The 23,373-nt window shown below is 39.0% G+C and overlaps 1 protein-coding gene across 4 annotated transcripts in view; it reads left to right on the plus strand.

Moving 5' to 3' along the window:
- The window catches only part of EPHA6 (EPH receptor A6), a 388,929-nt gene that overhangs the window by 66,443 nt on the left and 299,113 nt on the right, over positions 1 to 23,373 (plus strand). For all 4 annotated transcript variants that reach the window (XM_032095757.1, XM_032095772.1, XM_032095765.1 and 1 more), the window contains exon 3: positions 22,447 to 23,110. In XM_032095757.1, coding sequence (XP_031951648.1) covers positions 22,447 to 23,110 — 664 coding nt within the window. The remainder of the gene's footprint in view (positions 1 to 22,446; positions 23,111 to 23,373) is intronic.

Here is a 23,373-nt window from a genome sequence, read left to right on the forward strand (position 1 = left end):
TTTTTTCCACTCCTCCCTGGTCCAATTTAACTGGATATTGATGCAGGTAGTTAGGGATGTTACACAGTTGATGAGAGAAAAGGAGTATTTTCATTCTTGGTTATCACAAAACATTAGCTGTGAATGTGTATTTAATATTTACTAAAAAGAGACAAGCAGGCTCTTTAAGTCCCTAAGAGATAATGGCAGCTTAGGAGACATCAGTATCAGTAAATTAAACATGCCTGGGGATGTTTATTGGAATAACTTGCAGATATTTTGGAGTGTCTTGGCCTCTAGAAGAGGGTCATTGTGTGCAAACTGCATATTAAAAAGAGCCTGTGGAAAGGTTTGATTTTTAACTCTGAAAACTGTCTGGTAGTTATCTGGGGAATTGTTCAGATCACAGAATAGCCTGAGTTGGAAGGGAGTCACAAGGATCATTGAGTCCAACTCCTGGCCCTGCACAGGACACACCAAAGCCTGAGGGCATTGTCCAAACACTGCTTGAACTCTGTCAGGCTGGTGCAAAATGTGCAAGGGATCATTCCTGCACTATCTAATAGTAAAATAGAACATTGTTTAATAGACTGTTAATAGAAAATAATGGCTCCATCATTTCCAGTGCTTGGCTGTTTTCCTGGACACTTCATTGAGCCATTTAGTGGCTTTCTGGGATATAGAGATGATGAACTGCCTTTTAAGCTGATTTGAAGGATCTGATTGTATTTCTGAATAAGGGGAATGTTTGCTGTCCTGGGAAATCCATGAAGCAGGTTAGACAATTTCCTAGCTGAAAGGCACCAAGGAAAGGGGCTGAAGCATAGGATGTGTAAGGACCAGCTGGGGCATGGAGTAAAGCTTGTTCAGCTCCTCTCTGCCTGGAGAGGAAAAGGCTCAGGGGACTCAGTTGCAGAAGGAAAATGACCACAGGCATTGACAGCGGAATTTTAATTGGACAGCAGTTTTTCACTGTTGTCATAGGTTAGCAAGCTGAGTCTCGGAAGTGATGTCCTTGGCAAGGGGTGCTTACAGCTTCTCCCCATGACCTGACAGAACCTATCAGCTGGCCAGTTTGAATATGGACAATTCTTTAAGCCACTTAAAATTGTGACCACCTCTGTGATCCACACTTAAGAATAGACAAACTCCCCCAGCTCGCTCTCTCTTGTTTCCGGCTCTGGGACAGGTGGCTGTGGGGCCCAAGCAGGCGCCAGTGAGCTGGGCCACGGCTCCAGGATGACCCCCTCCAGCAGGGTTGTGGGCAGCCAGAGCAGCTTGGAACCTATTTCAGCAAAGGGGCACCGCTGTCCGGCAGAGGTCAGGTGACCAACAGCAATAAGCCACACAGCTGCAAGGCTGAGGTGAGATTAACACTTTTATTGCTGTGAAGAGCTGAAAACCTGAGGGAAGAGAAAGAAGAGATGCTTAAAGCTGAAATTGTTGTGAAGCTATGATATATCAGAGTATCCTGTTGTAATTTCATGAAGATATGGGGGGTGGAGTGTTCAACTCGTAAGCAAAAGCACCTGCACTGAGATAGGCAGATGCTGACGCAGCTGTAATTGCATGAGAAGTTTGGACAGGGAGAGATGGAAGCGATGAGGACTTTTGCTCCAAACGGGAAAGGAGAAAACCTCAGTTCTTAGAGACACTCCCAGAGATAGTCCTAAAGATGAAACTCAAGAACACCCTTTGCTCCCAGGGAAGGAGAAGGGCCTCTGTTCTTAGAGATGAAATGCTCCCAGAGATGGGTGAAGAGAACTTTTGTTTCTGAATGGCTCAACCTTAAAATTGTACCCCAAAAACTTCAAGAGTGGACCCTTGAAAGCAGTTGTGGGAAAAGCTGCAAGTCGGGGGAAGGGACTCACATGTGAGCAGAGAGACTCCTCTTCCTAAATGGACTGAACAAAATTATTTGGAAGTGGGCAGCTGTCTCGTTGTGATAATGTTTTCGTGGCATGGGCAAGAGAGACTCCTCTTTTCTAAATGGACTGAACAAGGTTATTATGGAAGTGGTAAACAGACTGAACATCTTAAGGGTTGTCTTTTTTTACATTGCCAGTGGGAGAAGGGAGGAAGGTGGGGGGAGGAGGAGAGTTCTGAAGGTGTGGTATGATTTTTTTTTTTTTTTCCCCCCTCTTTTAGGTCTGTTAATAAACTTCTTTATATTCTTTCCAGTTTGGTCCCTGCTTTGCATTTCTCCTAATTCTTACCTCACAGAAGATAAACAGTAATGAGTATTTTGGACCAAACCACTACAACTGTCAATCTCTAAAGGTGTCAAGGGGAGGGAGTTGGATGCCCATCCCCAGGGATGAGCTGAGAGAGGCCCCAGGCACCTTCTTCTGTATTTGCTGTATATTTGCTTTTATTTCTGCTGGGTGGATAAGGTGGTAATAGATGCCTTCCAGATGTCCCTTTTCTTCCTTTTTTTTTTCCTCCCCTTCTCTCTCTCTCTCTCTCCATGTAGCCACTGTTTTTCTGCATCAGGGTGAAGTTCCTAAAAAAGCGGGGAAAAAAATATTCAATGTACTGTGGTAGGCTGTAGAGAGGGGATAACTGTATTACATTAAAAAGTACTATTTACTGTGATAAATAACCTGCCTGAGACTTGCTGAACTCATGTTGAGTAAAGCTTCTTAGGCAAGCAAAAAAGGCATTTTTTTAATCTGTAAAACTAGATACTGCTATACATACTGCATGCTGGGCTGTAGACTGCTGTGTGTGCAAAGTTGGATCCCAGTGTATTAAACTGAAAATTAAGGAGCAACATGTTTTACAACCTTTTTGGTTTGGAGTACTAACTCTGGATTTTGACTAACAAGGTGACAGCAGCTCAATCTTGGAACAAGGGAAAGGTGTTTATGTAGCTTTGACAGTGTTTTATCAGCTGTTTGCTTGTGGTTGTAGTTATTTTAGTGCAAAGAAAACAATCACAAGGCAGTGCTAATTGGACCTTTTTAAAATTTCATTACATTCATCAAGTGAAGCTTGAAATACCTTCTGTAGTTAGTACTGAAATGAAATTAGTAAGGCTAAAATGAGATTTCTCTGAACCCCTATCAGGTGTAAAGTGTTGGGGCCCTGCGGGGAGGCACGGGGCTCGTTCCCCATGGGTTGTTTTGTGTTCCCTGCGCGGGAGGGACCCTCGGGCCTGTGACGGCCTCAGTTCCTCGGCAGAGCCCGGCCATGCGGCTGGAGAAATAAACATCTCTGAAACATCTACCAAGAATGAGTCCCTATAGATTTCTTTCCACGGGCCTCGTTGTCTGATACGCGTGTCGCAGAATCCACACTGTAACGGTAAAGTGTACCGTGGGTGTTTCTTTGGGAGAGTGTTTGTACTCGTGTTTGACCATTCAGTTCTTTAGCGTGAGACGAACAGAAGGGATTTGTTTGGGGTATTTTAAACTTGTTCTGAGCAGGTTTGCTTTTAAACCATAAGCTTCAGTTTCCTGTTTGATCACAAACATGTTTACTTTTAAGATGTTACTAGAATAAACCACCATTTAGTTCTAAACAGTAACTCTATTCCATAACTCCTTAGCAAATAATATAAACTTCTAAAAAGCACTGGGTTTTTGTGGGGGATATTCAGCAGGCATGTGACATAATAAACATTTGGATTAAAGGTGTATTTCACGCATTCATCCGTATCCCAGATTACTTGAATATTCACTCCTATTACGGTTTGCAGTATTTTTGTTTGATGTTATTCTTTCTACGCCAATAAATCACTATTGACTTGTAATGGTAACTCTTCAAGTAGGATTTCAAGAAGTAAAAGGAAATTATTCTAGATTTATTTCCTAAGGGAAAATCCTTGTGGATTTGCCTGTACTGAGGAATAAGAAATGCAAATTATGATTTCTTTAACCATTTTACAATTTGACTGTCATTGCTAAAGACATATTTTGGTTTTCATTACTTACAAAAGTTCTATAATAGGAGGAAGTAATTCCAGAATCAGTAGCTCTCTGTTAGCAGCAGCAGCTGAAGATGATTACTAGGGAGTAAAGACACGTGAAATGGAGCAGAGAAATTCAAACAGCCATTGAGAAGTTCTCCTTGTGGCTCATCTTTTCTTCTATAGTCTGTTCAGGAACATTTATTTTAAATAAAGGAGCAGTACAAACATTTTGTCATTCTGTGGAGCTGTGGCTGATGCCTTGCTTTGTAATATAAATCCTACACTAAATGTACCTTGGAAGCCCTAGTTGTGTTTTGCCACTGGAAAGTACCTTTTGAATGGACTAAAAATAAATAAGTAGCTGACATCTGAAAGTATTTCTGTTTAAAATGAATGATATGGAACAAATATACTTACTCCTAATACTGGAGACTATTTTACTTGTGGCAGTGATATGGGAGGGAGGAGACAGGCTCTGACCAGCAATCGAAAGAAAATTTTTATATTTATTAAATAGACTTCTGAGGAGTAAGGCATGCTTGTGTACTGCATCTCTACAAAAGATGAAAAATAAGCTTTTTTTTTTTTTAAATGGACAATTCTTATTAAGGGTTGTAATCTTTGTCATGAATCTAGAAGCTGGGCATGAGCTGACCACACTGCTTTTGTAAAAGCAGTAAAAGAATTAGAAGAGTAGTTTTTAGTGAAGGCTTTGTGACTGAAGACAGAATTGTGGGACAAGCACCACTTGATGAACACTGGGAAACTACTGTTCCGTGAAAAAAAAATCTGGTTTGTTTTCTGGTTTTCCACTTGAGTGGTAGAAAAATCAATGGGCCTGTCTGTATCTTATCTGCTTGGTTTATTACAGCAGTCCCAGAGCTACTTTGAATATGGGTTTTCTTTTTAATTTAGATCAAAACCTACACATACTGAAAAATAGTTTGGTCTTGTATTGTCAAAGGCAGCAAGAGTTTGGTTTGCAGAGGGACTTGAAACCTCTTTGCTTGAGCAAGTTCTGCCCAAGTTTTGTGTTGAGCTTCACCATCCTTTTGAGATCTTCGCTTGGATCTTCTGAAAACTTCTCTGCAAGTATGAATATTATCCCAGGCTAATATGAGAATCTAGAACACTGATGTTCTTGTGTGCATTTCTGTAATTTTATGCACAAATGTATATCTTGATATGCCCTCAAGAGTAATGGCTTTTTAAAATCACATGCTGTACATTTTCATGCTGAATGCTGTCATAGCAGCTCTCTCAGCATCCCATCAATTCTGCTCTCATTTTCTAACAAAATACCCCAATTTCAGAATGTACTAAACTTCATCTGCTTCTCTTGCCTAGTTTATTTAGCTTATGGATGTGTAGAATTTAATTATAAAACTAAACTGGAATGTGAGAAAAAAGCTTTGATAGTACTATCAAATTTTAATAATAAAATTAAATTTAAAATATCTTAACATAAATATTTGATCATCTGTGTTGCATAACTTGCTGCATGGAGGAAGTTATTAATGCCAGGTTGTGAATGCAGATGAAACAGCCAATTCTGTAAAAGGCTTTATTAATCAGCAAGACACATTCCAAATTAATTGGATTGTTAGATCATACTATATTAGCCAGCTCTACTAAGCAGCCTTATCTTTGTGGTTGTGAGAAATGCAGAATATTCTTCACCAAGGCTAATAAAATATGATCCACATTATTAATCAGAAACAAATTAACATAAGAAAAGTCTGATTAATTTTGAAGGAAGTCTCCCTTTCTTCAAAAACTAAAGGGAGAACAGACTTTCAGAAATTAAAGGCAAATTCAGATGGTGTTGGCTTTGAGACTGGAGGGTGTTTTTATTTGGAGGAGACATATGCACACTATTACAGGAAGACAGAGACCTGTAGCTGCAGAAGGATGTGTATATCTGTAGTGATTAAGTTTAAGTACTGAATTCAGCACAATTCATGTCTTTGGATTCTCAGATTTGTTGTTTGTTTTTTGTGATATCTATGCTTAAGAAAAATTGAGCTCTAGTAGAGATCTGTAAGTCTGATATGCTTAAATATTCTAAGATTTCTTTGAAAAACTCCCCTAACTATACCATTGCTTGGATTTTTCTGGCTTTCCTGTTGCTCTTGTACTTGTTTTCTGTCTGATGGTGTGGATTTATGGTCTTCAAGGCACCTCTCTGTACTTGCAGACTGACCTGAAGCATTCTGGTTTCAGCTGAGGGGAGAACTGGAGCACAAAGAGGTTAAATGTATTGCCCAGTTTCTCCAGAGGAGTTTGGCAGCATGAGCAGGACTATCTGTATTTCCTAACCGGTACTTGGGCTCTTCAATCCCAAATTACTCTTCTAGCTTTCAAAACATTGCTGCTGTCCTGTTGCCACATCACCTCAATAAAGAATGAGAGAATATGACACACATCTGTCTTTTAGTGCAGTGTTTTCAGATTTCTATTACTTGAAACCCTCACATTTGAAGACTCCATCTTTCTTTCCCAGTTTTTACAAAACTTGAGCAAATAATTTTTTATTAGTAATGAAAAATTTTAAACTGCAAGAACGGTATAAGAATTAACATTTATTTGTATGTTTCTTGGGTTTTAAACATTTCAAAACTGGTAATTATAATCTTTACAGGTTGCAGTGTGGAGGACACCATAATTTTGAATGAGGGCGGAAATGCAGGTGTAAATCCAGGTAGATTCTGTGGCTGTTGAACATTAAAGAAAATTTCTGTGGATTCACTTTTGAGAGACATATTCCTTGTAGTCATAAGGAACAGCTGCAGGTGTGTGCTGACAGCCCCTTGCCCCAGGCAAATCCGTTACAAATAAGAGTGGTAAATAATTTTTTTTAACAGTGAGATGATTTTTTTTCTCTCAGTATGTTTTACATATGAATAAAGCATTTTTACTAAAAGACTGAACTGAAAAATATAACTTTTATTTAAAAGTGTCTTTACCTTTTTCCCAGTCTGCATCAGAATACTGATGCCTCTGCTTAGTTTCATTATGCAGAATATCAATTGCAGTTTTCTTACACTGTCAGAATTTAAATTACCAGAGGTCTGCAAGATTAGTCCTGCCTGGTGTGCTGAAGTTAAGTGTGCTCTATTTAGATGGCCTGCCTTAAATTTACATTTTTATAGCCATCCTTCTATTATGGAAAGTAAGTAATGTTAATTTCTAAGGAGAAAAAAAATAAAATATGTGATCTTGTAATAAAATCTGTGATTGAGCGTGTGGAGCTCGGGGTGGAATGATGTGCAGCCACAGGGCCCACAAAACAGAGCTGCAATGCTCTCTTCACTTACCTTCCTCCTCACCTTCACAGATGGAGCTCAGCAAGTTAAACCCCTCCCCCGAACTTTATCACCCGTGTCCAGCAGAGTAAAGGTTGTTTTTCTTTCCCTGGCAATATTAATGACTTTCAGCTGAGTGCATTTTAATTAAAAACACCAGGTAGCCTCTCTCAGCTCAGCACAGGGCAGTGCTGGTGTTCAGCATCTGCTGGTGCTACCTGTGCGTGTCTGTGCAGCCAGAGCGAGGGTCCTTTGTCCTTCACTCTCTGTGTTTTGGTTTTTTGGGGTTCTTTTGATGGGGGTCATGTCAGACACCACTGGGAGGCTCTGGTAGACATAAATTCCTGAGCATTTTGACAACTGAGGGCAGAAAATGGGCCAGAACTTATTGCTGAAACAAACACTGTGTTTCATCCTTGGAATTCAGAAATTCTTGTTCAAATCTTTGGTCACACAAACTGTGCTTGTATGGGGACAAATGCATGCCAACTGTTTCCACCCTCATCAACAGTGAAATGCCACAGGAAATGCTAATTTTCATTTAATGTAGCTGATCTTAATTTTATGTGTATGGAGAGGCCTAGAAACCTCATGTTCTTGCTGTGAAGAGTTGTGACACCCCTACCCAAAATGTTAAGGCCAAGGCTCTGTGGTGGAAAACATGTTACAGAGAGGGAAGTCAAAAGCAGCACAAATCTGAAAATATTTATTAGTTCTAGATACGTTACATGTTTTCTAAGCCACCTTGGGCCAGGAACTTGCATATGAAGATACTACAGCACAAAAATGATAGTGTGTTGTCTTTTGCACAGAAAAATAAAGACAGAATGGATCAGACTTTCTTTTACTTCCCAGTATACCTGGGAAACAACTCTGATTTAGAATATCCATTTTTGGTTGTATTTGCTGTTTCATAAAGAGGTTTTTTCTAGACGAATACATGGGAATACAGTGACGATACCATGTGGAAAAGATGTTCCTGGGACAGTTGTTCACTACTATTCATCATTGCTTAACCAGGTAGATGAGGGCAGAATTGGAAAAAGATGAGATTCAGCTATGCATTTATCTATTTCTCCCATCTAGCCAAATCAAGGCTCTTGTGTTCTGTTTTCCCTATTTTTCTTTTTTTCCCCTCCCCTCCCCTGTCTCTCCCCTTTTCCTCTCAAACTTTACTGTGGTTTCAGGTTGTAATTTTGGTTTGGCAGGGGAGCCTGGAAAAAAATTATGAAGATAACAGCTTGGGGAGTATTCCGGATTACTGGCCCTGCCCAGTTCTTAAATTTCTCAATGACTCTACCAGTGGTCACTGCTCAGGATAGGATGTTGAAGCACCTGGGGCTTTTCACTGTTCCTGCCTTTTCTCCACCCTCCAAACCCCCCAGTTATTTTACTGTTTCTTCTATAATTACATGAAAAAGAACATACTTAGATTAAAAAATCCTCTCTAAGATTAAAATACTGTTTTGTAATACACTTTGCATTTGGTGTAAAGAAACTTTAAATGGCACAAGCACACTTATGAAAAAGGTTAAAAATGGGTGAGCTGCCTAGATTTGTCTTTCTAGTGCTCCTGTGATTTTTCCTAAGACTTTATTTGGGCTGAAGCCTGCCTTATCAGTATTACCAAAGATTACTGGAGCACTTTGTTTCTTTTAAGTGTAATTGCCATTTTAAAATAAAATGTTGCAAGTGAGCAAAAACTTGACTTTTAAAAGCTAAAAGAGCAGGCTCATGGGTCTCAGTTTGTATTAAATATTGCATGCAGCGCTATTGATTCGTGACACTATAGCATAATTGTTGGTGTTGTGGTGCAGCTTTTCAGCAGAACAGCAATTTTAAATGCCAAGTATTTTTTGGGAAAATAAATTGCTGGAAAAAGCAAGAATCTGTACAGTTTCTAACATTTGACAGCACCATTTAAAATAGCATAACTTTACATAGGTACATCACCTGGTTCTAAGTATCTGCTAATTTCAGCAAGGTAAGTCCGGTCAACAGAAAAAGCCAACAAAAAGTTTCTGCACAGCTGAGCTTGTAAGATTACCTTCTAGATGACCTGCTGAAATCTAAATGATGTTTTGTGAAGCTGGTGGGAGGAAAAAAGCATGGGTAAAGACAATATAAAAACTTGAGTCCTTGATTTCAAACATGCCAGAAGTGTAGTCCCTAGTTTAATTAGGGTGGTTTTCTCCTCACATTTTTAGCCCTGCATTTACTTAAGCTTCCAACCAGAGCCTCTGAATCACCTGAGCTGGCTCAAAAGCTGTTGTTTTATGTGTAAGGGACTCATGTTTTGGTTTTTGTACTGTTACATTCATTTGTAGCACAGATGGTTTTCTTGGTGGAAAAGCGTTTGAATATAGCAAATACTTCTCCCCTATCAGGTAAAAGCTGCTTTAAGTGACTTTCATTTGAAATTTTCAGTAATTTTTTTATTCTTTTCTAATCCTGGGTCTAAGTGCCTCTCTTGCATATATGAAGCTGATGCAGGAATACACACACAGGGCAAAGAATTATGATATATGTGAAGTTATAGTGATGATTTATGCCTAATTTAAGTGTTTTCTATACAAATTTGGATTTAGAAATCTCAATTCATAGACAAAACTTTATTTCATCTGTGAAGGGAACAAAAAGATTAGACCCTATTCTTGAAGTTTTTTAATTCCTTCATGTGTATTTATTGTGGCTTTGTCAGCTTGAGGCTTTAGTATAATTTTCCTTTTTCTATTTAAATTCCACCAGTGTTCCATCAAAGCTGACAGTTCATTCTGTGCCTGTCTTTTGTTTTGGTTACTCATCTCCTGGTTTTGTATTTACAATGCTAAGATTAAGTATTTCTTGCTGTGGCCAGAACAATGAGCAACTCATCAGAGCATGTAAAAAGCGATTGCTGTCAACTGTGGTGCTCTTCCCTCCCACATCAAAATCATAGGCTGTCCCAAAAATTCAGTCTGATGTTTCTAATCTCCAGCAACTCTGAAAGGTGAATTTGAGCATACCTAGATTAGCTGAACTGTCTAATTGGCCTTTCTAAAAAGTCGCCTGGTTGTTTTCAGAAACCAGGATTGAGTAGTGGAACTGAAATAAAAGTGCAGATTGTGAAGTGCTGTGACTTGTGCTGTTACACCCATTTTATTTCTTTCCTGTTGTTAGTGGCAAAGATTAATGAAACTTTTGTAAAGTTGGATAGAAACGAGAAGGGAAGTATATTAAAGTACCCCCAGTTGCTGAATGCTAATTATTGTGTCAGATCTCATTAGGAAATAGGTGCACACACAAGACTCTGCTTGCTTATTTTAACACATCTGCTTCAACAAAGAACTCTGCAAATTGGAGAAGGGCTTGTAGGTCAATATTCTACATATGTCAATTTACAAGACATTTTTGTTTCTGACTATCCTTCATCTCATGTTTCAGCAGGAGAGCAGAATAAGAATAATTAGGGCAGAGTTGTACTGTGTTAGGGCAGTGGTGGGTGGGAGAGGACTTGAATTCAGCACACTGTTCTCTAAGAAAATTCTTATTTTTGCAGGCATGTGATTTCAGTGAAAGTGATTATGAGACTGTGATTAGCAGATAATAGAATTTAATGGATTTTCATATGTAAGCCTCTCAAATGTGATAAATAAGGGCAGAAGTCTTGAGAGGTGTTCTTATGAGAGTCAAAGCTTTGTATTGAAAAAGTGGTATGTAGGAAAAATGTGTACTTAATGTGGCTGTACATAACAAATGCTACGCAGCAGAAATAATACAGCTATTTGTACATTAAATTGATAGAAACAGTTTGTTTCAGTCAGTGGTGCATCCTCATTGACTGTCTATTCCAATCTCTATGGTTGGGACTGATGAAGAGGACAAAAATGTGGTTAAGGAATGACCAATTGATGTGTGTTGTCTGTCGTCATAGGGTTCTCTTCTGTCTCTGGGTTGTCTTCCTTCTTGAGCAGCCTCAGTCCCTTGCTTCTTTGTATGGAACCATGGATCCTACAGCTTTTTCATTTCTTAAAGGCTCCCATTTTTCTCTCTGGTATAATCAGGGTTTGTAGGGATGGTGTGTTCCAAGAGCTTGCCCCAAATATGGAAATGTGAAAGAGTCAAAGCTTTGAAGGTTGCAAGGTCATGTCATAAAAAGGGAGAAATGTTGCTCCTTGATGACTTTTCCATTCTGTTGCTAAGAGTTGCAAAACTCAGATTTCCAATTTGATCATAAGCTGGTAAGGAAATTTTCAGGGAACTGGGAGTATTGCATTTCTCTATCGTTAATATTGAGCAGTAAGAAAAAGTAAACAATAATGTATCAATGTCAGAAAACTACTAAATGATTATCATATATTGAATAATTTGATGACAACTATTTATAACTGTGTGATAAATATTTTGCCTCAGAAAATGATGGTTGGATGTAGTCATAGTTGTGGTCCCCAGGACAGCTCTTGGACTAAGAGAGGAATAGGAAGATAAAAACTGAGCATCAGGTTGGCTTCTTCCCTTTTCCTGGACTTTTGGTTCTTGTCTAACCTCCTAATTTTACAGGATTGATATTCAATTCATAACTCTCAAATCTGAATTGTGCTGCCTTCTTCCCTGGCCCTGTGAATACTCCAACATTTGCATTGTAGAAAACTGGGAGGTCTGTTAAAGGCATCATTTTAATAACACCAAACCCCTAAAGAATAGCAGTTTCTTAGCAAAAATTTAGTTCATTCTACAGAAAAGAGGTTAAAGATTTAGTAACATTCTTTAACTATGGATTCCTTTTGGTGTGCGTTTTTTCAATTATATAAATCCAAATTTATGAAAGCTTTTTTCAGTGTTTCATACTTAGACCAGAAAGTCATGGGACTATTTTAAATAAATATGTGAAGACCTTCAGAGATGTAGCACTGTTTGGTTAAAAAAAAAAAACCAAACTTGTAGTGTCCTTCATGAAAAAAATACCCTGTGAGGACATATGCCAAGAAATCTTTTTCTTTTTACTGCTCTGAAATGACAAACATAAATGGCTTTTCCTTTAAAAGGACATCCTGCTGGCAGGTGATATATTAACTAGAGGCATTGGACCAACATCTCAACAATTGTGTTCAGCTGTAACTTAATAAAGCATTGCTCTCCTAGGGTCAAGTTGGTTGTGACAACAGAGAAAGTTCTGGAAGATAAATGTGCAAGGTGTAATCTTTTGGTAAACTACAAAAGAACCTGACATCTAATTTGACCTCTTGTTGATGTTCCATGACTGCCCCTCACCAGCTGCAGTGATTTTTATCTACAGTAGGTTCCAAATAAAGTTCTAGGTTTCAGTTGGGTGCAAAAAGTCTTACTATGCTTAAACACCGAAGTCTGGTGCTGCTTTTGCAGCTGCAGTATCTCAAAAATAAAAGGATAATTATGCTTGATTCCAAAAGGTAAAAGAAAATAATTAAGCACTAAATTAAGCTAAAAATGATCAACATATGTTTGGGTATCTCCTTGATCAGGACGTGCTCTGAGCTCAGAGTGCCCACATGTTTGTGTTGCTTTGTGTTACAAACAAGATCATTTTGGAAAGTCAGAACTTGTTCTACATATCTTGGGGAGATTGTGGTGTTCTAAGAAAACTGTGAACTGAAAATAGAGCAAGCAAATGTATAACTCTCTCCACAACTCCATAGGTTATTTTCCTTCAGAAACTTGAACAGCAGGCCTATGGAAAAATGTACTTCCTGAAGCTCTCAAAGTCTTGTCATAAGAAGTTCTTCATTAAAGTAATACCTTTTAGCTCTTTCCTAATTTGGGTGAACCTAAAGGGATTGCAAATCTGCATAAGATATCCTGGCCTACCTACCAAATAAACTGAAATATAGTCAAATGAAATTTTCTCCTTTCTCTCATTAGCTCTGCTAGAAGTTGATTTACAAAATTACTTTGTTTTTAATGTAACTGAAAAGTTGAGTAATGATATGAGGGAGGCTGAAAGAGCATGGGAGTTATCATAGTTGACATCTTTGCTTTTCACATGCAGGACAGTGTAGAAATGAGGAGATGTCTGAGAGTTTGTTTTGATGATGCACTCCTTGACTGTAGTGAATGGAGTGGGTTTAATGCCAGCTTATTTATAGTGTAAGATAATTAAGAGCTTGATGCTCCCTCCATTTGTGCACTCAGAAATGGGAGGAAAGGAAGGAGCACTGGGGAAGGGGCAGCAAGTTATTCCAGGAAATTTTAACAAGTATGACTGAGCCTCAGCTCCCTGAGGAGACAATGCTACTTTACAAGTCCTCAGTAAATAAGTAATTAAATAGGAAGGATGAACAAACTGACTTACAGGAAAACACTGGTAATTGTTCTCTTTTCTGTCCCCTTTTTTTTCCCCTTCTGTTCCTGCCTTGAGTTCGCAGTTTGTATATAAGGTTCATATGGATAGCTTTTTTTTTTCCTTTTAAAAATACTGTAGGCTTCTCATTTTTATGTGTTCATTTCTCAGCGCACTTGGACACTTTGTTAAGGATGTTTGCAACCTGTAATAGAAGTTATTCTGCAGAGACTTTAGGCATGGCTCTGTTTAACCTAGAAAATGAGTAAGGTTGTAATGCATGTAGCTGGAATACATAAGCTTGTGAATTTACATGCAAATAAACTGAGCTGCTACTGATGTTATTCAGCTTGCTCCACTTGTAATAATTGGTTCTTCTGTTCACCTCTCAGATTTTACTTCCAGAGGTTTTAGGCTCAGTTAAATGGCAGGATATGATAGCATTGCTTTTGGCTTTCACTGGAGTATATCAACATGATCCCTCGCGAGCCAATAAATATAAGTTTTTGCCTTTAATTAGTCACATAGCTCTAATCTTTGTTTTACCCCCTTTTGATCCTCTGCCTGGAAGGGATAAGTAGCTTGAGAAAAAATGAAGTCATGAATTTATTTGTAGATAGTGATAACACTTGTTAGGATGGTGGTGGGAGGCTGGAGGTGATTTATGAAAGATTCAAGTGTTCAATTCTCCATCGGCAGTTTGGTAACAGGTAATTCAGCCAGATATGTGCCACAGGTATGGGCTCCACTTCACCTGGCAGCACAACAGCCGGAGAGGACTGGGGAGTGGTTCTGAAGGAGCCCATTAGTAAATACTTAAAGGAAGAGTTGTGCTGCAGGGGAGCTTTGCAGTGCCATCAGTTCAGCTCCTGTGGGTAGTGTCAGATTAAGGCATCCACACTGATACAGCTCCTCATTACTGATACACAGCATGCTGGCAAAAATCACTGATCTGTCACTTCACCTTCCTCTTCATATCTTTAGTTTTGCTTCTTTAGTTTTATGTCTTAGCCTGAATTAACGTGTTAGTGTTTATAAAGCACTCCACAGATGAAAAGCCTTACATAGCTGCTTTGTGTAATTATTATTTTTAATTGTTTCCATTTGTATAGTTTCAATTAGAACCACTGATGGAGTAGCATGAACTCAAGAAGTAGAAAAGGCAGGATTTTTTATTCTTCTTTTTAAAGAAAGTAGGCTTAAGAAAAAATGGGGAAAGATGGAAGAAGTGGAGAGATATTCTGGGTTTCACTTCATCCATATTAACCTCATTGACTGCTTGCTAATTGCAGGAATTTAAATATGCCAATGCTCACATAAAAAAAAACCCTGAGATCCTTTGCTTTTTAGTGGGAAAACCTGGAACTTCATAAGGTGTTTATACAATTTCTGCCATCGGTGGTATTGAAATGCTTTTTTCCCCAGAGTGACTTGAGGAAATGAAAATGGGAAGCTCTGAGTCACAGCCTTCTTTGTGGGTGCACATAGCCAGGACCACTGGTGTGCTGGAATTCTGTGCTATTCACTTAAAACTCTACTGCTTGGAATGGTAAAGGCAAAAAAATCTTCCTGCTGCTGAAGGGGAGTTTCAGATGTCAGAATTGTAGATCCAAAGCTGGGAAAGCAAGTAAAACAGAACTAATATTTGGAAATTTGTGCATTCAAGTCAGATTTGTGATGTGATGCAATGCACAATTTTTGAAGGGTTTAAGTGGTAAAAGCAGGCATTTGACTCAGTATGTGCATTAAATCCTGGGGCAGACAAGGTCAGCTCTCAAACTGAGGGCTGAGAAAATCTACCAAGTATCTCTGCCTGCCCTGATGATGTTGCGGCTTCCCAGCAGGCCAGACCAATTGGCAGGGTTGAAGTTCATGGGAAGTGCAGGTCTGGCAGGAGGAGAGTTTGTGGACTTGCTTGGGTACCCAGGGGCTTGGTGAGTCAGAGCCAATGCAGTGGTGATGTGACACCACAGGGCTGGTCACAAACACCTGAATAAGATTAACAGGCAAACTCTGAATTGGTAGAAATTCCTAAACTAGAAATGTACAGATTGCTCAGGGTTTGTTGTTTGGGGTGGTTTTTGGTTTTTTTTGTTTTTTTTTTTTTTCCTTAAAGCTTCCTTCAGACTGTTTTTCTGTGCTTCTAAATACCTGAGGACACAGGAACATTCACCACAACATTATCTGTGCTATTTTGGAGATCCAGCAAGGTCCCCCAGGCCACATAGCTGATGCAGCCAGCTACTGTGCAACATTACCAAAGTACCCAGTGGCTTCACTGAGCGGTGTTGTAACATTCTGCTCCAGTTACTGAGTGTACGAGGTGCTGGGAAGGACAGATCTAGGATTGTTGCAGCTCCCCATATTTAGGAAACAAAGCAACACAGCAGCAAATTTGTCTTCTGCTGATAAACAGCTAATGCTTGTTGGAGCTTGATTGGATTATACCTACACTTTGATTTAGTTATTTTGTAGTTGTAATTTATTTCTTAGTCCTTGTTTGTCTTATTCCAATTATAAGGAAGTATAAGCATTTACACTTATGTATTTTAAGTCATGACATACTTCATTTACTAATCATATTTACTAATTTACTACTACATTTAATAATGTAGCGATAGGACAGGGGGGATGACTTTAAACTGGAACAGGGCAGGTTTAGATTGGATTTCCTGTGAGGGTGATTAGGAAGAGAAGTTGTGGGTGCCCCAACCCTGGAAGTGTTCAAGGCCAGGTTGGATGGAACTCTGAGCAATCTGGTTTAGTGGGAGGTGTCCCTGCCCATGGATGATCTTTAAGTCCTGTTCAACCCAAGCTAGTCTATGGTTCTGTTGAGTGACTAAACTTGCTTCTAACATGTCTGTTATTCCACAGCAGACCACTGTGTTTCAGCACATGTGTGTTGATGTTTAGAGCTGTCACATTCCTTCTTCAGGTATTCTTGGTTAATCCCGTAAATCTCACTCAGCCAAGTGAGGATTCCTGGGCTCTTGTTCCCCTTGCCCTCCCAGCATCAGCATTATTCTGTGTTTTATCACATCAGGTTCTGCAGCTGCTGGCAGCCAAATGTACCACACAACTATTGTTATTAGCTAGACACAGCTTTATTCTGGTAGCAGATACCCGTAAAACCACACTGGGTTATGTATTTTTTATTATTATTTCTTTTGTAAGACAGAGGCCAGCAGAGCCGGCCTCTGTCACAGGTACCAGGGACAGTGCACTGGCAGATCTTTGAAGGGCACACAGCAGGGTTAAGTGTAGTGAGCTGTAGTATCTTGAAAGGGTGTAGACTTTCTGCTCTCACTTTCCACTCAGTTCTGAATCCATTGGAAGTGTTGCATTACAAAAGGGATAAGATGCCCCTGGAAAGGTGATCAGCAGCACTTTTCACCACTGAATTGTGAAGTTTTACTAGTGTCTCTCATTTAAAAAGCAAATTACAGCATGGCACACTGTCCTTGCAGATCCTTGGTGCAAGTCATTGAGTCTTTTGTAGTCAATAATTCGTTCAGGGAAACAGTGGTCTTGTTCCAGAGTGCTGGCAACAAAGGTATTTTATATAGTAGTGGCTGGTTTCAATTATATTTCAGTTTATAATAAACAGCCTTCATATGTATGCATATATGTATGAATTCTTTTGGGTTTTCTTCACATTTTTCTGTACATCTCTTTTTTGAATGTACTTTTTAATAATCTGTTATGGAAGGAATGATGTATTATTCTCTCTGCCTTCTGTTTTATAATTTCTCTGCCATACCCCAACAGTAGGAACATCATTCTGTGGGTAACGTTTTCACTGGTGCATTATCATATTCCTGCCTAAATTTTGGTTAGTCAAATAAATTGATTGCCTCACTAGCCTGAGCCCTACATCCAAGTATGTATTTTGAGATGTAAATATGTTACTTGTCATACTGATCTTTTCTAGTAGGTGCACCAAGTTCTTTGTTCAAGACCTCTGATGCCCTTTCCTTCTGGAACAGAGACAATTCACTCTCCAAAAGCTGGAGCAGGGCTGTCTTATTTTCCCTACTGATCCCAAAGTCCTATGCTGGCTAATCCCCAAGTGAGAGTCGATTCTTTCATGTATCTGAAGTTGGTTTCGCTTGAATTCCATGGTTCATCCCCCAAATCTCACCAAATCTTGGTCTTGCTTGCCTGTAGAAAGCATTTATATGAACCAGAAGAGTTTTCAGAGCAGAGCTGGATCACCTGGAGCAGCTCATCTCAGTTGTTCAGTGCTTCATGTAAATAACAGAAAATGAGTCACTTTTGGATTTCTATTTTGAGTGCATGAACAACTTTCTCTTCTGTATTCTCTTGTTTATATTGCTCTAAGTATTCCTTATTTGTTCAATTCTGATTTTGTTGTTTCCTTTTAATCATGTTTACTTCCACAGATTGAGGGGTTTGCCCTCTACTCTCATATTCTCTGTCTATGTAGCAAACAGATGTCGCATTTTCCTCTAAACCTGCATTGTGAATTGTCATTTTAGTTCTACAGAGCTAATAAAAGTGTGCTATGTGTTGCTATTCATTCCCTAAGCAACTTTGTCACCTCAATTTTAAATATAAGAACATAAGTAGTTCAATTGCTGTTTTATTTTGTTAGCTACATCAACTGGTACTTGCTAAGACACATACAAATAGCTGGGGAATTTTGTCTGGGTTTTTTTCCTTTTAAATAGGCCCATTTTGTGAGTTCAGTGTTATCACTTGTCTGTGGGGGTCTGAGCACCTGTTTTCACATACAGAATTGTAGATTTTGGGAAAAGTGAAGGCAAAGAAAAATGAGTTAGTGGGAATGGGGGGAAATACAGCTTGATACCTTCAACTTACAGCAATTCTGTAGTTCTTTTAAATATTCTTTAGTCTTGCTGTTTTCAATGTCATCTTAAATGCCACCTGTGCCTTAAAAAGTTCATTTCCTAGGTATGTTCATTTGAGATAAGTTGTTTTTTCTGCAGTTCTGTAGTTAGGTAGTGTGTAGGTGGTTTTGCCTGAATGTCACTAGAGCAGCAAGATGTGTAAATGTGCATGTCAGATGGCAGCTGTGCATACCAAGTGCAGGTCCTCTTCTGGTGTTTCCTCGTTTAGACCTTTCTGATCTCATTTTTATGAAGATCATCTCACTGGAGATTAGTATAAGAGAATTTTTAAAAACTTCTAAAACTCCCTTTATTTTTACTGTTCAGCTTGTTTCCATGGAAATGGGACCTATAAGATTGTCAGGAGTGAACAGCTGAGTGTGTTCTACATGTGTAGATTTCATTAGGTGACTCCCAGCTGAGATCTGGGATGACCTAAATAAGTAGTAAACCATTTAGTGGGGTAACAAAAAAAAAAAAAAAGGATCAGTTTGGAGAAAACACTGTGTGCATTCTTTTTATCCTCTCTGGATGTGAGAAGTAAGGTCATGTTTATTTAATTGTTTTTGGGTACATGAGCTGTGTGGACACACTTGAAACTTTCTTCAGACTGTTTTTCAGGACAGTAGCGTTTCTGTATGACAAACACAGTCCATCCCTTTTAACAGGATGGACTTTAACAGTGACCTGAACTGTCTCAAGTGAGTGTTTGTGGGAAATGAGGGGATATATATGTCAGAATATTGCACTTCTACAGTTCAGGTTCACTGAATTTTCAAATGTCAGCCTATGTTTATGTGTAAGAAGTAGCTGACAACTCCATTTCTGAAATTACCTCTCTTGCTGAAGCCAAGTCTACCATGAACCTTGTATATTTTGTTCCTCAGTTTAGAGTGGAAACCTTCCTTTTGTTGCCAGATAAGAAATAAGACTTATTACCACTGAGGATTTGCTTAAACAGTTGTGTTTTCTTAGCAGGTAGTAAAATGTGGAATGGCTGAAGACAGCAGGTTTTGTCCCCTGGTTTCCCATCCCATGATATTTTCAGGCACAACTTCTTCCATCAGTTCTCTGCATGGAAAGCCAGTGCTTATCCCCATGCTTTGCTCAACAACAAATGATTTGTGTAGAATATTTTACCCAGGGGTGCCATTGTGTGCCAGATATCCAAATATGTTGATGTTAAGTTTGCCACAACCTTTTCTTATTTAGAGGTGAGCTAAGGGACACTGGTTAGGTATATGTAGATGCAGAACCCTTCATTTTTAGAGAGTTATCCTTTGAGTAAAATGATAAGGAGAAAGGGGAGGGAACTTTCTTGCTTAGCATATAAATGGAGTAAAATTTGTAAGAGCAGGTGCTTCCTCCCATAAACTGGTGAGTGAAGGTATGGGCTTAAGTAACCAGTGTCCCCACACCCCCCTTTTCTCTTAAAATGAGGTGTGCAAGATTCTAAAACTGCCATCCCAGGTTACCAAACTGCTGCTGGGCTTGGTGCCTCAGTAACAGTTACCTGAGATGAAGAACCCAGTGTTAATCCATCAATCAGTGTGACAGCTTGTGGGAGAGGTGTCTTTCTCTACATGTGAAGTTTGCCTCGATATCAGCTCATTAGGAAATAGACAGTTTCAATTCCTTGATATAGCTACCCCTGTTAATTGGAACAGCTTTCAGTACTGATGTGTACTAAATGGCTCTTGCTAATTTTAAGTCTCCAGTGTTTTGGTTTAAAATAGAATTTAAAAAAATTGGAATCAATGAAAATAGATTTCAGTATTACATAGCTAACACAGATTAAAGTTACATAATTTGCTCTTAATCGTGTTCTTTGTACAGCTGTTGGATGTTAGTGAAGTTTAAAAACAAAACGGGGCTTGTGAAGTAGCTTGTAGAGATATGGAAACAGCTGAGACTTTAACTAAAATCCCAGTGTGGTTTGTTTGTAGCCTAATCTGATATTTTGTACCCGGATGTGTTTAGTATCTTGGAATCTTCTCTCTATCAATCTTCAAGTTGTATGTTCTTCTATTTTAGTGACTTACTCCTGCTTTATGTAAAATGTAGCCTCTTAGCCATGCTGTTGCTTTTTAATAGAATTTTGAAGTCCTTCCTCCAAACCATGTTTTTATCATGTCTTTCCCAAAAATCCTAGAACTCCAGGTGTAAGAATTAGCTTTATGCTGCTGCTTCTGTCAACATTAGCAGAGGTTTTCCTCATCTGAAAGGACTGTAATCAAAAGTTTTTGAAAGTAAAGCAGCACATTGGGACGGCTGAAGTTTGAAGGAGGTCTGAACTGTCAGCTTGACTAAGCCAGACAACTCCTGCCAGCTTTTGTGCCTGTCAGGTCAGGGATTTTTGGGGGAACATCACATCCCTATGCAAACATCACCAGTGAGATGCTTCTGCTCATTTGGTTTTGAAGCTTTTCACAACTGTTTATAAGAACTTGTAACTGGATTAAATAAGAGCTATAATATGACATACACCCAAAATAAAACCAGTGTGTGTTTGATAAATTGTTTAGCTTTTTGTTGGCTGCACTGAATTCAACTGTTGCCTTTTCTGACTGTTTTTATCAGAAGAGAAATGCAAAACTCAGGTAAAAGTAAAAGCAGATTGTATTTCATGCAAGGAGACTGTGTCCATGTCAGAGACTATCACAGAGTGAGTTCTGTCAGACTTCTCAGTCACGGAAAGTGACATTTTGGGGGAGGTGGAAGTCACCTTGATAGCACTCAGTATCTAGGACTGTACCTAGGAGCGTGTGCTGTATTTAGAACCGTACCTTACCCAGCATGGCCCAGTGCAGGGGCTTGGTTGAGATGCTCAGTGTTAACCTTTTTCCAAGTATTTTAGATGTGGGATGGTTAGACTACTAGTTCTATTATACAATTTTGCACATTTTAAACATTTTTCTTGCCCAAAGAGGAATTCATCTGAAATAGGAGATGTCAGCAGGCTATGTGGGAGCACAGTGGAAAGGCCCAGGCGCACAGCATGAGAGATCTGCTTTGAATGAACTAAAGCACTGACCATGTTTGATCAATCCATTTTGTTTTATTCTTTGAAACCACTTATTGAAGTGCTGAGCCTTTACTTTCCTACAGAAAAATAGGTTTATGGTATTAATTGTGTGGTTAACAGCTAACTTTAGGGCTTTAATTTCTAAGTTCAAATTGAGATACTGATTCAGAGTGAATATATAAATATTTCTGAAGAGAATCTCCTGGTAAGAGGAGGATATTTTGGATATTTTTTTTTCTTCCTTAATAATTTTGAGACAGTAGCATGTTGAGGCTTGCTTTAAGATGGCCTATGCCAGTTTGGAAGGTTGTTCTGTATTTTAAAAACTATGGTTTTTAAACCACCTACCTACTCTTTAATTCTGTTTGGTGTGGTGGGGAGATGTTTGGTGGGTTTTTTGGTTCGTTTTTTCTTTTTGAGACCTCTGGAGAATACAGCACATGATGTGTTCTTTTAATGTGACTTTAATGTTGGTTGGTTTTGGTTCTTGTTTTGTTTGTTTTCTGCTGCTAGTACCCTGATGGAACAGTACATCTAAAAGCCAAGCTAAAACTTCTGGTGCAATATTTTTGGATACAGAACTATAAATAGTTCTGTGTTTTGATAAGAAAACCTCTCTCTAGTGCTACATTGATATTATGACTGCTTAGTAGAAAGTTGATTCAGATATATTGAAGCTATTTTTGGGATGTTAGTAATATCTTGGAGTATCTGATTATGTAATAAGCATTTGGTGAGCCTTTGATATAAAATATATGAATATATATATATATATATATAAAAATAAAAACACAGCCTGTATTTCTGCTAGGCCCCAGTCATTTTTTAATCTTTCTATTAATAGAAACATCATTATTATATAGAATCACTGTGGAGTTTCTGAAATAAAACTTGTGTAGTGTTCTGTAGTTATCTTCTCTTAACTACTGTCATTCCACTAAACTTGAAGTAATTAATTTCATAATTAAGCCATAGATGCATATTCATGGGGCGTGTGTGTATGCATATGCCCGATACATATTTTTCCTGGTTTTCAAACACTTTTGTTTCCTTTCCAGTGGGATGCCATAACTGAAATGGATGAACACAACCGTCCCATTCATACTTACCAGGTGTGCAATGTGATGGAACCCAACCAGAACAACTGGCTGCAAACCAACTGGGTCTCTCGCGACGCTGCGCAGAAAATCTACGTGGAGATGAAGTTCACCCTGAGGGACTGCAACAGCATTCCGTGGGTGCTGGGGACCTGCAAGGAAACCTTCAATCTCTACTACATGGAGTCAGATGAGCCTCATGGAGTAAAATTCAAGCCAAACCAGTACACTAAAATTGATACTATAGCTGCTGATGAGAGTTTTACCCAGATGGACTTGGGCGACCGCATCCTCAAACTCAACACCGAAGTTCGTGAAGTTGGGCCCATAAACAAGAAGGGATTTTATCTTGCTTTTCAGGACATTGGAGCATGCATTGCTTTGGTGTCAGTCCGTGTCTATTACAAGAAGTGCCCTTTCACGGTCCGTAATTTGGCCATGTTCCCTGACACCATTCCAAGGGTGGATTCTTCCTCGCTGGTGGAAGTGCGGGGCTCCTGTGTGAAGAGTGCTGAGGAACGGGACACCCCAAAGTTGTACTGCGGGGCAGATGGGGATTGGCTGGTGCCTCTGGGACGATGCATCTGCAGTGTGGGATATGAAGAACTGGATGGTTCCTGCCATGGTAAGAAAACATTGTTCAATTTTTCATTTTTTTTTAATTTTTAGGAGAAGTCCTATACTGTCATATGTACTTTGTGTATTCTCTTGTACTGTCCATAATAGTTTCAAAATGACTTGAGAATAAGGTGCTTTTTTCTGTAGTGGTGGTTGTAAAGAATGAAATCTCAGTGGCTGCTGAGGCTGTCTGCTGGGATCCAACATTTGCTTCGTAGCAAAAAGGGAGAGGGAGAGTCCATATGCATCCTTTCCACAAATGACTGCTAT

This window comes from Corvus moneduloides, chromosome 2 (assembly GCF_009650955.1).
Source record: "Corvus moneduloides isolate bCorMon1 chromosome 2, bCorMon1.pri, whole genome shotgun sequence".
NCBI lineage: Eukaryota > Metazoa > Chordata > Aves > Passeriformes > Corvidae > Corvus > Corvus moneduloides.